Source organism: Apaloderma vittatum, unplaced genomic scaffold (genome assembly GCF_000703405.1).
Source record: "Apaloderma vittatum isolate BGI_N311 unplaced genomic scaffold, ASM70340v1 scaffold18008, whole genome shotgun sequence".
Lineage (NCBI taxonomy): Eukaryota > Metazoa > Chordata > Aves > Trogoniformes > Trogonidae > Apaloderma > Apaloderma vittatum.
The window spans coordinates 84-12,892 of NW_009731404.1; the positions used below are offsets into that span (position 1 = coordinate 84).

The following is a 12,809-nucleotide window of genomic DNA, read 5'->3' on the forward strand; positions in this document are numbered from 1 at the left end:
TAAAGACCATTTTTCAATTGCTTGATGAGACATACCTGAGGCTTATTTTTTGAAGGCCCCAAACCCCTAGACTTTATTTTTGTAAGTGCTAGACATTGTTTCAAAAGAAATATTACAAATGGGGGAAACATGATAGAGGGATTGAGAATATACTGGTTCCAAAGAGAACTGCGCTCTGCTACCAAAAAAAATAATAATCCCAAAAGTCTGAAATTTTCAAAATACTTTAGTATTAAACCAGAATAATATTTTAGTATGACATACTCTCTTATTGTTGAGGTACTTTCAGGAGAAAGTGTTTTTTTCTCTAAAAACTGTTGCCAGCTATGAATCATTATCTAATGAATAGAGTGCTAATCTCAGTACTCACAGTATATATGGAAGTGCAGCAGTACTACAGCAGCAGTTACTACACCGCATGTTCTGTACATGAGCTCTAAAGCTCAAACCCAAAGGCTCAGATAAGTGAGTCTATTTATCCTATAATTTGGGTATCAAAATGAAGTCATATAATCCACATTTTCCAAGGAACTCAAGTTTGAAACCCCTTTGCTTCAGAGAGGAAGTTCGCGTTAACGGTGGATGGGTCATACGAAGGAACCCAGACCCACACATTGAGCTCCTGCATCTGCCCGACCTCCCCGGCCAGGTTCCACTACATCAAGTACAACCAGTCTACGCTCACCGTGGCTCTGCCACAGCGGAGGCAGCTCATCAGGGTACGTGATGGCTCTTTGCTCTGTTTTTCTTTGGGGACCTCAAAGATCTGAGGGTGTGTATGTGCCCACTTGTGTATGCCCTGAATTGGTAAGTGCATGTATGTAAATAAGGCAGGACAGACTGCTTTTACCTCTTTTCCACCCTCTTTTGTATAGTAAAATGTCTGTTTTAACCCCTTTTCCAGTCTACATCAAGTCAAAATGAAAGGGATATGAATGAATCTGTGACTCTACCTCTGAACTCGCTTCCTATACAAGAGCCAATAACAATAGCAGAGGTGAGAACAAGTTTTTTCTTAATAAAAACCAGCCTAACACACTTTCAGTTGGGTGGGTAATGAGAGTCCTACAGTTGAGTGATTCAGTTCCTGTCACACACAAATGCTGCAGTGTCAGGTGTGAATGACAGTCACTCTGCAACCATGCAATATTTATTTGTTTTCTTTTGTTGTGCATGTGATTCCAGGCACGCTGTTCAAACCTGTTCTGAGTTTAAACTAATTTCCTCAGGACATATCTAATGCATTCTTCAACATAGTATGCGAGCTAACAGTAACAGATATGGCAATTAAGACTTATATATGCAAAGGGAAAACGTGAAGCAGAAGATAAAACAGACACCATCCATATGCTCGTGGTTCAGACGCTCAGCTTTCAATGACTTTCCCAGAAAATGAAGGTCAAACTAGGTGTTCAGCTACGAAAAGCTGAGGGGCTCTAAGCCCAGTTCATAGTATCTGTCACAAGCCAGCCCACGGCTGGCCAGATTCTGCAGCCGCATTGCTGACTGCAAAGATGGTGAAACTCAGCCGCTGGATAGAGTGGGGGAGGAAGGCACAGGACTGATGACCTGAGCATGCTTACACTGTTTGTATTGCGATTTTCAGGACAGGACAATTGACTTGTACACAAAGGCAAGTGAATGGTAAGTGAGTCTCCAGCAAGACCCGATCCTGTAACTGGGAGACATTTGCACCTACACAAAGCTCATTTCATATCCGCAGGGATCCATGCAGGCTCGGTTGTAAGCAGAGGTGTGTTCATCTTTGGGTTGCAGGCGTTTGTTGGCTAGGTCCTCCTCTTTCAGTGATAAAGAATTAAATCATGGGTCCCCTTTCCTCTAAGTTTCCAAGCTGTTAGTGCAGCTCAGTAAGTAGATCTCGATTTGTGTGCACTACTATGCCCGCAGGCAGAGAGAGGGGCTTCACAAATTAATCATGTTTCTCTGTTATATGAACAAAATAATACTGAGGCATGGGAGCTGTTTCCTTAATCAACTGCAGTGCCCATTGACAGCGGTTATCAAGCACATATGGCAGGGACTACTGAAACTTGAAAAATGAATTACATGAGCAAATAAAACCAAAAGTGTCTTTTAGGAACCTTGTTGCCATACCAGGACAGTACATCATGTTCTGCTCTGTCTTCCCATTTACACTGGTGTTAGCAGCTAAAGCAATTAGCAGAGGCCAGTCTGTAGTGTTGCTCATTTATTACATTATACAGTCCCACAAACTGGTTGGCAAACACACACAAGCATAGCTGGAGTTGACCACAGGGAATAATAACGTAATAATATTTGTGCCCTGGTCTCAGGACTCAGGGTCTGTGTTTCAGGCCAAGGAACCTCGACGCCCGTCTGGGGTTTGACCTGTGTGCTGATGAACAAGATTTCCTGAGAAACCGGAGGAAGGTGGTTGCCGCTGCACTGAAGAATGTTCTTCATCTGGAGGAAGATCTGCAAGAGCATGAGGTAACCAGCAAAGACACTCCTGGGAGATTTTCCTCTCTCCTTTCCCTCAAGCCTGCTGGTGTCTGGATGTTGCTTTTGCAAGTCTACTGTCTTTTTGACATGGACATGCCATAATGCCCCTTCTCCACCTATGCGATTTTTTGTTGAACAGGTGCCTATCGTGGCTGTGACCACAGCAGGATGCGGGATAAGAGCACTCACGGCCATGTACGGCAGCATTTTGGGTCTTCAAAAACTGCGTGTTCTGGATTGCGTTTCATACATCAGTGGATCGTCTGGCACAACATGGTGAGGAGGCATTTTGATGCTGCTGTTTAGATCTTGCTGTGTTAAGCAAAACCCATGCTTTCTCCAGGGTTTTAGTTCTCAGTGAGGGTAAAAGGGGTTATTGTTTCCGTATTTGATCTATGAATGATCCCAGACAAAACATCCCAGATTAAGTGATTTTTGACCGATTGCTTTTAGACTTGCATTTCTGCAAGTAAGCTCAGAGGCGCTTAACCTGTAGATAAAACAATGTGCCCAAGCTCTGCAAAGTGTATCCTCTGAGTTTCAAACACATCTTCATACACAAGAAGGACATGGACCTGTTGGAGCAGGTCCAGAGGAGACCACAAAAGTGATGGAAAGGCTGGAACACCTCTGCTATCTATGAGGACAAGCTGAGAGAGTTGGGGTTGTTCAGCATGGAGAAGAGAAGGTGCTGGGGAGACATTATAGCAGTCTTCCCATACCTGAAGAGGTCTACAAGAAAGCTGGGGAGGGAGTGTTTACAAGGTCATGTAGCGATAGGACAAGAGGCAATGGTTTTAGACTAGAGCAGGGTAGATTTAGATTAGATGTTAGGGCTAAGGTCTTTACTATGAGGGTGGTGAGACCCTGGCACAGGTTGCCCAGGGAGGTGGTGGAGGCCCCATCCCTGGGGACGTTCAAGGTCAGGCTGGATGGGGCTCTGAGCAATGTGATGTAGTTAAAGATGTCCCTGCTCCCTGCAGGGGACTTGCACTAGATGGCCTTTAAAGGTCCCTTCCAGCCCAACACATTCTGTGATGCTTTGATTTCTGTCCACCTTCCATCGTGTTTCCTCCCTGCAGGACAATGACAAAACTATACGAAGATGCTGATTGGTCACGTAAGGATCTTGGAGAAATGATTATTGAAGCTCGGAAGCAAGCAGCCAAGTGCAAGATGGGGGCTTTCTGCTTGAGAAGCCTGAGGAATTATTACAAAGAGTTGAGCCAAAGGACCCAAGCAGGACATAAAACATCTTTTATTGATCTGTGGGGTCTCATGATTGAATCCATGTTAAATGATGGGGTAATGTGTACACATCTTTCTTCTCATAAAGTTGGTGACTTGATCTTTGCGACCATTACAAGAAATTAAAATTCTGGGAAGTATGTAGGCAGAACACCACTAAGTTACGCTAATTTACATTAGCAACTTAGAGACATAGCGTATGTCTATACTGGAGCCTAAATGTGATTGAACATAATGTAGAAATGCTCAGACTAGCTCTAAAAGAACCAGCATGCTGATTAACATTGTAGCTGTCCAAGAAATTTTTGAGGTTCCTGGGTGTTTTTTATGGCCCCATGCTCTTACGTCTCCACTGCTGCAATATTCACAGCTGCAGTCATACCTTGAATATACCGCAGATGTACCCCATGTGTGGTTACTGCACTTTCTGATTTAAGGCTGAGAATGTATACAGATCATGAGACATCTTACTTACATAAACCATGATTTTGCAGATGCATTTCAGATACTTTGGGGTTGATCTTTCGGGGCCTCCTGTTCCTAATTTTATTCTAATGACAGAAGCAAAACCTTCCATATAAACAAGCAGCCTGATGATAGCTGGAGAAGATATTTTATTTTTAAATCCTGTAAGCATGGTTTATAATTTGCCTAGGTGAAACAGGTAAAATGAAATACTCTCATCTTGTATCCTATTTCGCATTGTATTTGTGGTCTCAGTGCTACATAGCAAAATTTGCTAGAATTTATTATGGTTGAAGTGCACTCAAAATCTCCATTTCATGTACAAGATAAGTTGTTAGTATTGAACAGCTCAAGGATTTTTCCTCTATGGATGTTAATTTTCAGTATGTTTTGCCCCCTAGAAGGGCCATTAATATGCTGCCTTGAAGAACTCGTATGTTTAGCAGATGAAGGATGTGATAACAGCTGAATTACCCTGGTCTGCCCAATTTTTTTGCTTAGATTTAGCAATGCAAAGTTAGAACAGCATGTGGAGCAACTCATTATTGTTGTTACTTGTATACTGAATGCAGAATGTGACTGATTACCGACAATTATTCTGTTTCCCATTATTTTCTTGCTCTCTGTTACTCAAGCACATGGAAGTAAGTTAAGGAGGAAATCTGGGGAAATGATATCCCATATTCAGATTTTATACGATGATTTCTTTAAGGAACTGATTATCGGCTAACTGTTTTTGCTTGGTTTGTGTTATTTTCTCTCCCAATTCAGAAATGCCACCATAGACTTTCTGATCAACGTCAGGCTGTGAATCAGGGTCAGAACCCACTGCCCATCTACCTTGCCCTCAATGTCAAGGACAAAGTTGCCACCAAAGATTTTAGAGGTAATGTTTCAATTCTAGAGAAGACCTGTGTTTTTACCTAGGGAGATACAGCATGGGGATACTGTAAATAATGATAAATTGTTTTGAATTCTTACTTCAAGCCAGGAGAAGTTCTGTTCAGAGATGTAAAGAGTAACTGGGCAGGTACAGGATAGATAGCAACCGATCAGTATTTCATAAGATCTCCTGGGATGTAAGTGTGCATATTCAGACATTAGCTTCAGACCAGTAATACAACACATATCTGTAATATTGTCTCACAGACGCTCTGAATTCTTAAAGAAAATGATTTACCGAAGCTTTAAGATTACTTAATGTATATTTTTTACAGTTGGCTAAAGACAATAAAAGCAATGGAACTCTAGCCCACGTTCCATGAGAAAAATTCTCACTTGCTAGATAAAATGGAAAAAGAATTTATATTTTCCTTTAGTCCTCATACACAATCATAGAATTGTTTAAGGTCATTGAGTCAAACCTTTAACTCAGTGCTGCCAGGTCCACCACTAAACCATGGCTCCAAGAACCACATCTACAAATCTTTTAAACACCTCCAGGAATGGTGACTCAATCACTTTCCTGGGCAGCCTGTTCCAGTGCTTGACAAACCTTTCAGTGAAGAAATTTTTCCTGATATCCAATCTGAACCTCCCCTCATGCAACTTGATGCCATTTCCTTCTGTCCTATCACTTGTTGTATGAGAGAAGAGACTGACTCCCACCTTGCTACAACCTCCTTTCAGGTAGTTGTAGAGAGTGATAAGGTCTCCCCTTGGGCTCCTCCAGGCTAAACAAGTGCCCAGTGTCCTCAGCTGCTTCTCAGAAGACTTGTTCTTGAGACCAGCTTCCTTGCTCTTTTCTGGACATGCTCCAGCACCTCAATATCTGTCTTGTCATGAGGGGCCCAAAACTGAACACGGATTCGAGGTGCGGCCTCACCAGTGCTGAGCACAGGGGGACAATCCCTTCCCTGGTCCTGCTGGCCACACTATTACTGATCCAGACCAGGATGCTGTTGGCCTTCTTGGCCACCTGGGCACACTGCTGGCTCATGTTCAGCCAGCTGTTGACCAACACCCCCAGGGCCTTTTCTGCGGGGCAGCTCTCCAGCCACTCCCCAAGCCTTTAGCGCTGCCGGGAGTTGCCCAGGGCAGGACCCAGCACTCAGCCTTGTTGAATCTCATACAAATGGCTTCAGCCCATTGATCCAGCCTGTGCAGGTTCCCCTGCAGAGGCTCTCTACCCTCCAACAGATCAGCAGTCTCACCCAATTTGGTGTCACCTGCAAACTTACTGATGGTTCACACAGTCTTTTTGACAAACCTGTAGACAGTGTGACAGCTGGTTCAGTGGTGGCTGTTGGCCGGGTTTCCTTAGGGCACTTGCTAAGCCAGCTTGCCTGAGAGGACTGACGCCTGAAAGGTTTAGTCACCATCTGGCAACTTGACTGGCTCTAGAAGCAGAGGTTAACACTGCTGGGGTGTGTTTGTGTTGGCAGAGTGGGTGGAGTTCACGCCATACGAGGTGGGTTTCCTGAAGTACGGCGCCTTCATTCGTGCGGAGGATTTTGGCAGCGAGTTCTTCATGGGTCGCCTGATGAAGAAACTTCCCGAGTCCCGGATCTGCTTCATGCAAGGTGACTCGTCAGCCTGGGGGAGTGACAAGATTTTCATACAAATGCTAATGATTCTGGAAGTTAGTCCTCACAAATGTGGTATTCTGCATGTGGCAGCAGAAGCACTGCATCAGCCAGCTCAAATTAAACATGTTTCCTGAGACTCATTCAACTGCACTTGCTAGCAAAGGTGGTTGGATCATTTGGAACCAAGATAAAATTAAACTAAAATGACAAAAAAGTTTTTATGAACCTTCACAAGTGCTTTTGAAGCACCAGCATTTCCCATAGCTTGCAGAACATTTGAAAGTTGGAAAACTATTAGACATTGTGGATGCTGAAGGAAATGTTGAGAAGAAGTATACAGGACAAGAAAGAAGGGAATCAGGGAAGGAGCTGGCTGAAAATATCTTTTTTTTTTTTTTTTTTTTACCAAAGGAAAAAAGAAATGAAAATGTGAAAATGAAAAAAAAAAACAAACTTCTTAAAAATTTCAAAATATTCCAGGTCAAATATGTAAAAGGCAAAAACCTTGAAATTTCTCTGAAACAAGTTATCTGGACAGAAATATGAAAAAGTTAGAGAGGAGCTGTGGAAGGAGCAGAAGACAGTTTTTAAAAGAATTTCCTTGTGTTTACCTCAGCACTACTTATTATACCTCTCTCACTTCCTAGGAATGTGGAGTAGTATCTTCTCCAAGAACCTCTTGGATGCCTGGCATGCAGCTGACAATTCAGAGGACTTCTGGCACAGATGGACCCAGGACGAAGTGACTGAAATAGGTGAATCTCAAGTACCCTTCTCTTTATGGATTCCCTCTGATCCATCACATTTCTCATTTTTTTGAGGTTTTCTGTCATCCTGGTGGTTTCAGCTTCAGGGCATGAGAGACACCAAGAAAATCGAGTGATTTGATTTTACTGAATAGTCAGTGCTTTGCTTAAATAGTGATATTGTTTTTTGAAGGAAGGGCACCATCATACAGACCTTGATGGGAAGGAGACAGGTCCCTGGCATTTGCATTTAAAAGGCTTGGAAAGAAGAAGTTCTGTCAAAGTTCACACATCACCAGTTGATTAGCCACAGAGAAACTTTAGTGTTTCCTTTCCAACATCTATTTGCCCTGCACAGCATGTCCCTCCCTCAAAATGTGACTGAACTGAAAGATTTACTAGAGGTCAAAGGAAGACACCAGCGGAGAGAAGCATATTCATGCTGAAAGAACACTCCTTGGAAATACTCATGAATTTCTTCATGTTAAAATTCAAGCAAAGCCAGTAATTTCAGAGTGAACGGACTTAAGTCACATTTCTGTGGACTACGTTTTTTGGGAGAAGAAGCACCATACTCTTCTGTTTGAGTTTATATAAATAATTTGCAAGTTTGTGTTGAATTCAGCTGGGCAGACCCTGACCAAATTGAACAAACTGGTTTTTTAAAGTAAAAATATTTTGTTTAAAAAGAAAATGTTCATTTTTTTTATTTAACTTATGTGGAATCTAAAAGCAGTAATCCCCTCAAAATCATAGAACAGTAGAATCATAGAATTGTCAGGGTTGGAAGGGACCTCAAAGATCATCTAGTTCCAACCTTCCCGCCATGAGCAGGGACATCTCCCACTAGATCAGGTATAAATACAATTATAAGGTATAAAAATTATTTTCCCTGTTCTTTCGTTTGCTCGGAAAAATTAATTACGTATACTGAAATGATGTTTACAAGAAAAAATGCTCCTTTAGTCAGATTTAGCCAACTGAGGTTTAGAAACAAAAGTCTTTGGTCAAGAAATTAACTGCAGCTCACAGCAGACTCTAGGGAAAACTAATTCAATGCTGAGAGCTGTGGACACATGATCCACTATGGCTACAGAAGAGTTGCTGACCCTTTCTCCTCTTTGCTCCAGCCTCCTTTTAATTGTGGTTAGAATTCAACTGCCTGCCATTCATTCCATGTGTCTCTAGAGGAACGACCAGACTTGCCTGAGAAGCCGTACGAGATGGCTACGTGCATGTTCACTCCCATGAGTGGCCTCACCACGACTCTCCGGGACATTCTAACGGACCGCCCTGCTGTCTCCAAGTACCACAACTTCCTGAGGGGCTTCCAGATGCACAATGAGTACATCCAGCATCAGCACTTCACCAGATGGAAAGGTGTGGATATCACTCCTCCATGGACATCAACGGTCATCGGGGCTGGCGGTGGGGGCTGAGATTTAGCAAGTGGCATTTGTGTGTCCTGCAGAGAACTGGATGGGGTTGGTGGGTCATTGTTAGTGCTTGCTGAGAGGAGAGAAGGGAGAGCAAAGTAACGCCTGACTTTCTTCACTCCCAGTAATACAACTGTTTGGTTTTGGGATCTTTCAGTACTGAAAGTCGCCACTGGGATGAAAATTGCTGGAGTGGGGCTCTGCACATATGGAACATCTGCCCAGGCTTTGGTGCAGTTCACGGGTTTGGAACCACCAACAAAACATGACAGGGGGTTTACGATTGCTGCACGCTATCCTAAATTAAAGGGAAAATCCTGGATAGGAGGGAAGCTGACCTTCCTTTTGCTTTCTATATCTTGACCAATGTCTTTCTGTGGTTTGCTAATAGCTCTGAATCTGCTACTCTTTAGACACTTTGCTAGACGCTTCTCCTAATGACCTGAGAGGTGACTCGGAGCACCTGGAGTTGGTGGATGCAGCTTTCTTCTTTGAAACCAGCTGCCCACCCCTTATGAGACCAGAGCGGAAGGTGGATGTCATCATACACTTAAATTACACGGGCGGATCACAGGCCTTGGTGAGAAGTCTCAAAACTGTCTTTGTTTAATAACGGCTTTTCCTTTGTTTTCCACAACATTCAGACAGGCATCTGTAAAACGTGGAGCTTAGTGGAATTTAGCAACATGGTGTTTCCAAACCTTAGAAGAACAATGGAAGTTCCTAGAGGGGAAAATATCTCTATTTTTCTCAAACTACATTTGAAATAGCCCTAAGTACTTCACCAATGAAACAGAGCAGCACAGTGAGGTTATAATAGCTGAGCTGCAACTTCCATTACAATTACATGTAAGATTTAACAGCACAAATATTGCTGGGTAAACTTTGTGATTCAGATGCTGAATTTAACCTTAAACATATAAGATTTTATTTACCTTTTTAACATGCGGTTTTCTAGCTGTCCAAGAACAACTTAGTAAGTGAGGAATTTTTTCATCCCTATTTTTATCTCTTTGAAGCAAGATATCAAACGCATTTACTATGTTTGCAGAAAGCTAATTTGGTTAAAATGGTTGTATAGATTTTGAAAGTGGTATTCACTACATAAAAAGACAGACTTAGGCTTCCGAGTAGCAACTTGTAATTGTAAATCTGTCCCTGAAGGGCACCACAGAAAACACGAAGTTCACTGGTTAAGTTTTTGTCATTTTTTCAAGTGGAAGATACTCTAATGCTGATCTTACACTGTTATGCCACATGAAAAATATTTGTCCCTGTACTGCAGCTGAAAAAAAGCATATGTAATAACTTGCACATTTCTTTCTTGTACTCTGAAGTCTTTTGGAAATATTTAATTCAAATAAACTGAGGTGGTACTTCAGTGTTTTGTTATATAATTTAACAAAGTCAGTCATCACAGATGAGCTTTCTGATAAATGCTTTCAATACTGTTTTTTGAGGTCTAAAATACAGTGGCTTGAAAACTCATATCTAAAACCCAGAGTTATAGAAATGGGTAAGTTGGTTTCAAAACTCTGCTAAAGTCTGTTGAGGTCAGCTCACATTATACTGCTATGCAAACAGGTAATGCAATTGTGCATCTCACTATCTTGGACTGCAAATTCACTTTTTAGATCTATGTTTTCCTCACTTAGTTCTCCTTTAATTAATGATGCCCTATAGCATGCTTTGAATTAATCTTCCTAAATCCTATCACTATTTTAGAGAGGTGCTTTGGTACGTATTTAAACCCTCTTTACCATCTTGATTAGGTGTTTTCCTGTATAACTATTTTGAAATAGCTCCTCAGGCAAGAGAATAACAGTCCCTGGGGCTGTAGGTCCTCCCGTTACTGCTGGTTGTCCAGAGCTACCAGTCTCTTTTGTGTGACTTGCCATGGATTACTTGGCTTTGGCAGCCACCTGACGTTGAGTTTCTTTTCCATTCCTTACACTGCTGCTGTTGGGCCATGACCAGCCCCTGCAGCAGGCTTGCAGATACTTCTCAGAGCAGGGAATTCCATTTCCCAGCATTGGGCTGAAGGATGACGAGAAGAACCTGAAAGAGTGCTACATGTTTGATGGTGCAGACACTCCAGGAGCTCCTCTGCTGCTTTTTTTTCCATTAGTGAACGACACTTTCCAAAGATACGTAGAACCTGGTAAGTTAACAGTACCCAGCTAATTTTATTCACCCAATGAACTTACTCCCTGGGTGTATTTTCCTCATCCCAGTACAAAAATCCTTTGCTCTTTGGCTTGTTCCTACTAGTGAGCGCCTTGCAAAACGGGATGACACAAACCGTATGCAAAACCAGGTGAAATCTTGTGCGGAATTTTAGTTTGAGTCCTGGTGCAATTCAGTGGGAGAAGAAACGTGTTCCTCAGGTAGAGGAATGGGAACTAATTTCTTCTTGTGATCTCCAAAATCACAAGAACTTTACTTCAGCATGTGGAACAAAACATATTCTTCAGGTTATGTATTGTTGATAGTTAGATCTAGGAGAGAACTACCTGTATAGTATAGAACAGTTATATGGAGGGCCGCTGTGCTTTCTATTTGACTTGTTTAATGTGTTGGTTGTATATGCTGGAATATTAGATCAATAGTACATGAAATAATACAGTCACTGTATCCTTTTGGGCTCGTAATTGAGATTGCAGGCTTTATTTTCATGGTGATTTCCAAGGCTCCTAGTATTTTACTTCCTCCTGTCCTATATTTCTCTTTATTCCTTTTACCTTTAGTATGTATTCTACTTTAGAACCTTCAGGGTAAGATTTGAGCACCTATTACCAAACAAGGTGACATGCCTTAAGCTGGCCAGTAGAAGGTGCTGGTTGCAATGGAACGATGTTTAGTGACAAGATTTTTTTAAGATTTTTTTTTTTTGTTAATCCCAGTAGGCTTTGTTCATAGATCACAGCACTGCACTTGTCTTCATAGCAATTGCATCTGTGATCTCTCAAAATTACTCCTGATGTAGTCTAACAGAGTACTGTAATTCCCTGGGACTAAGCAAACATATTCCTTTTTTTTTCCCTTGACAGGGATGTTACGTAGCGCTGCTGAAATGGAGCAGGGCAAGGTTGATATCTCCAGTTTCTGCTCGCCATACTCAACGAGGGAGGTCTCGCTGAAAGCAGAAGATTTCAACAAGCTCATGAAGCTGACTAATTACAACATCATGAACAATGAGAACATGATTCTTCAGGCCTTGCGCACGGCTGTGGCACGGAAGAAACAACCTCTGAGCCAGGCAGCATCACAAGCCCAGACCTCTGCTTGAACAGCTTTTTTCTCTCCCTTACTATTTACCATGACAGCATATATGTGATAGCTACTTCACTGTTCATGGCAGGTTCCACCTCTTTCTAAGTAACCCTCTCAAAAAAGAAAACTTGAAGTGTTTGTTTCAAAGCTACATGGTTGTGTTTAATAAGCTGTAGTTGCTTTCTGATCCAGAGCTGTGGTATCAAGCAGCGCAGTCTGTGTTATTAACACCAGCTGAGATGCTCCAGAGGCAAAGGTTCCACTGCATGTGATAGGGGAATAGTTTTAGCGCTCTGTCTCTGCAATCTCTTATTATCTTGGTGGCTAGCTACTAGTAATTTTTTCATTTGCCATATATTTTGGCATTTTGTTGGGACTATTGATAGAAAATGCATAAAGCCCTCTTCAGACACTGAAGGTGGTGACCATGCAGTGTCAATTTTTAAATAATTTTATTTGGGTTTAGTAACTTAAATTAAACTGTGCTCTACCTTTTAAGAGTTTTGTTTCCCAGGTCCTTTTTTTTTTGTTCAGGAACTGTTGTTTCATATATATACACATCTTACGAAGGATATTTTGTTTTTCAGCATTCCATTGGATAAAGGATATATGGATGAGTGGCCTTTTAG

The 12,809-nt window shown here is 41.9% G+C and overlaps 1 protein-coding gene across 1 annotated transcript; it reads left to right on the forward strand.

The window, feature by feature from the left end:
- Positions 1-554: 554 nt before the first annotated feature.
- LOC104269667 (cytosolic phospholipase A2 epsilon-like) lies at positions 555-12,196 on the forward strand (the record flags this gene model as incomplete). Its single annotated transcript, XM_009875176.1, has 13 exons — positions 555-719; positions 905-997; positions 1,607-1,644; positions 2,316-2,472; positions 2,624-2,760; positions 3,567-3,789; positions 4,969-5,083; positions 6,582-6,719; positions 7,373-7,480; positions 8,660-8,851; positions 9,321-9,487; positions 10,885-11,068; positions 11,958-12,196. Coding segments are annotated over 13 exons (1,956 nt in total), but the record flags the coding sequence as incomplete, so codon positions are not given.
- Positions 12,197-12,809: the final 613 nt, after the last annotated feature.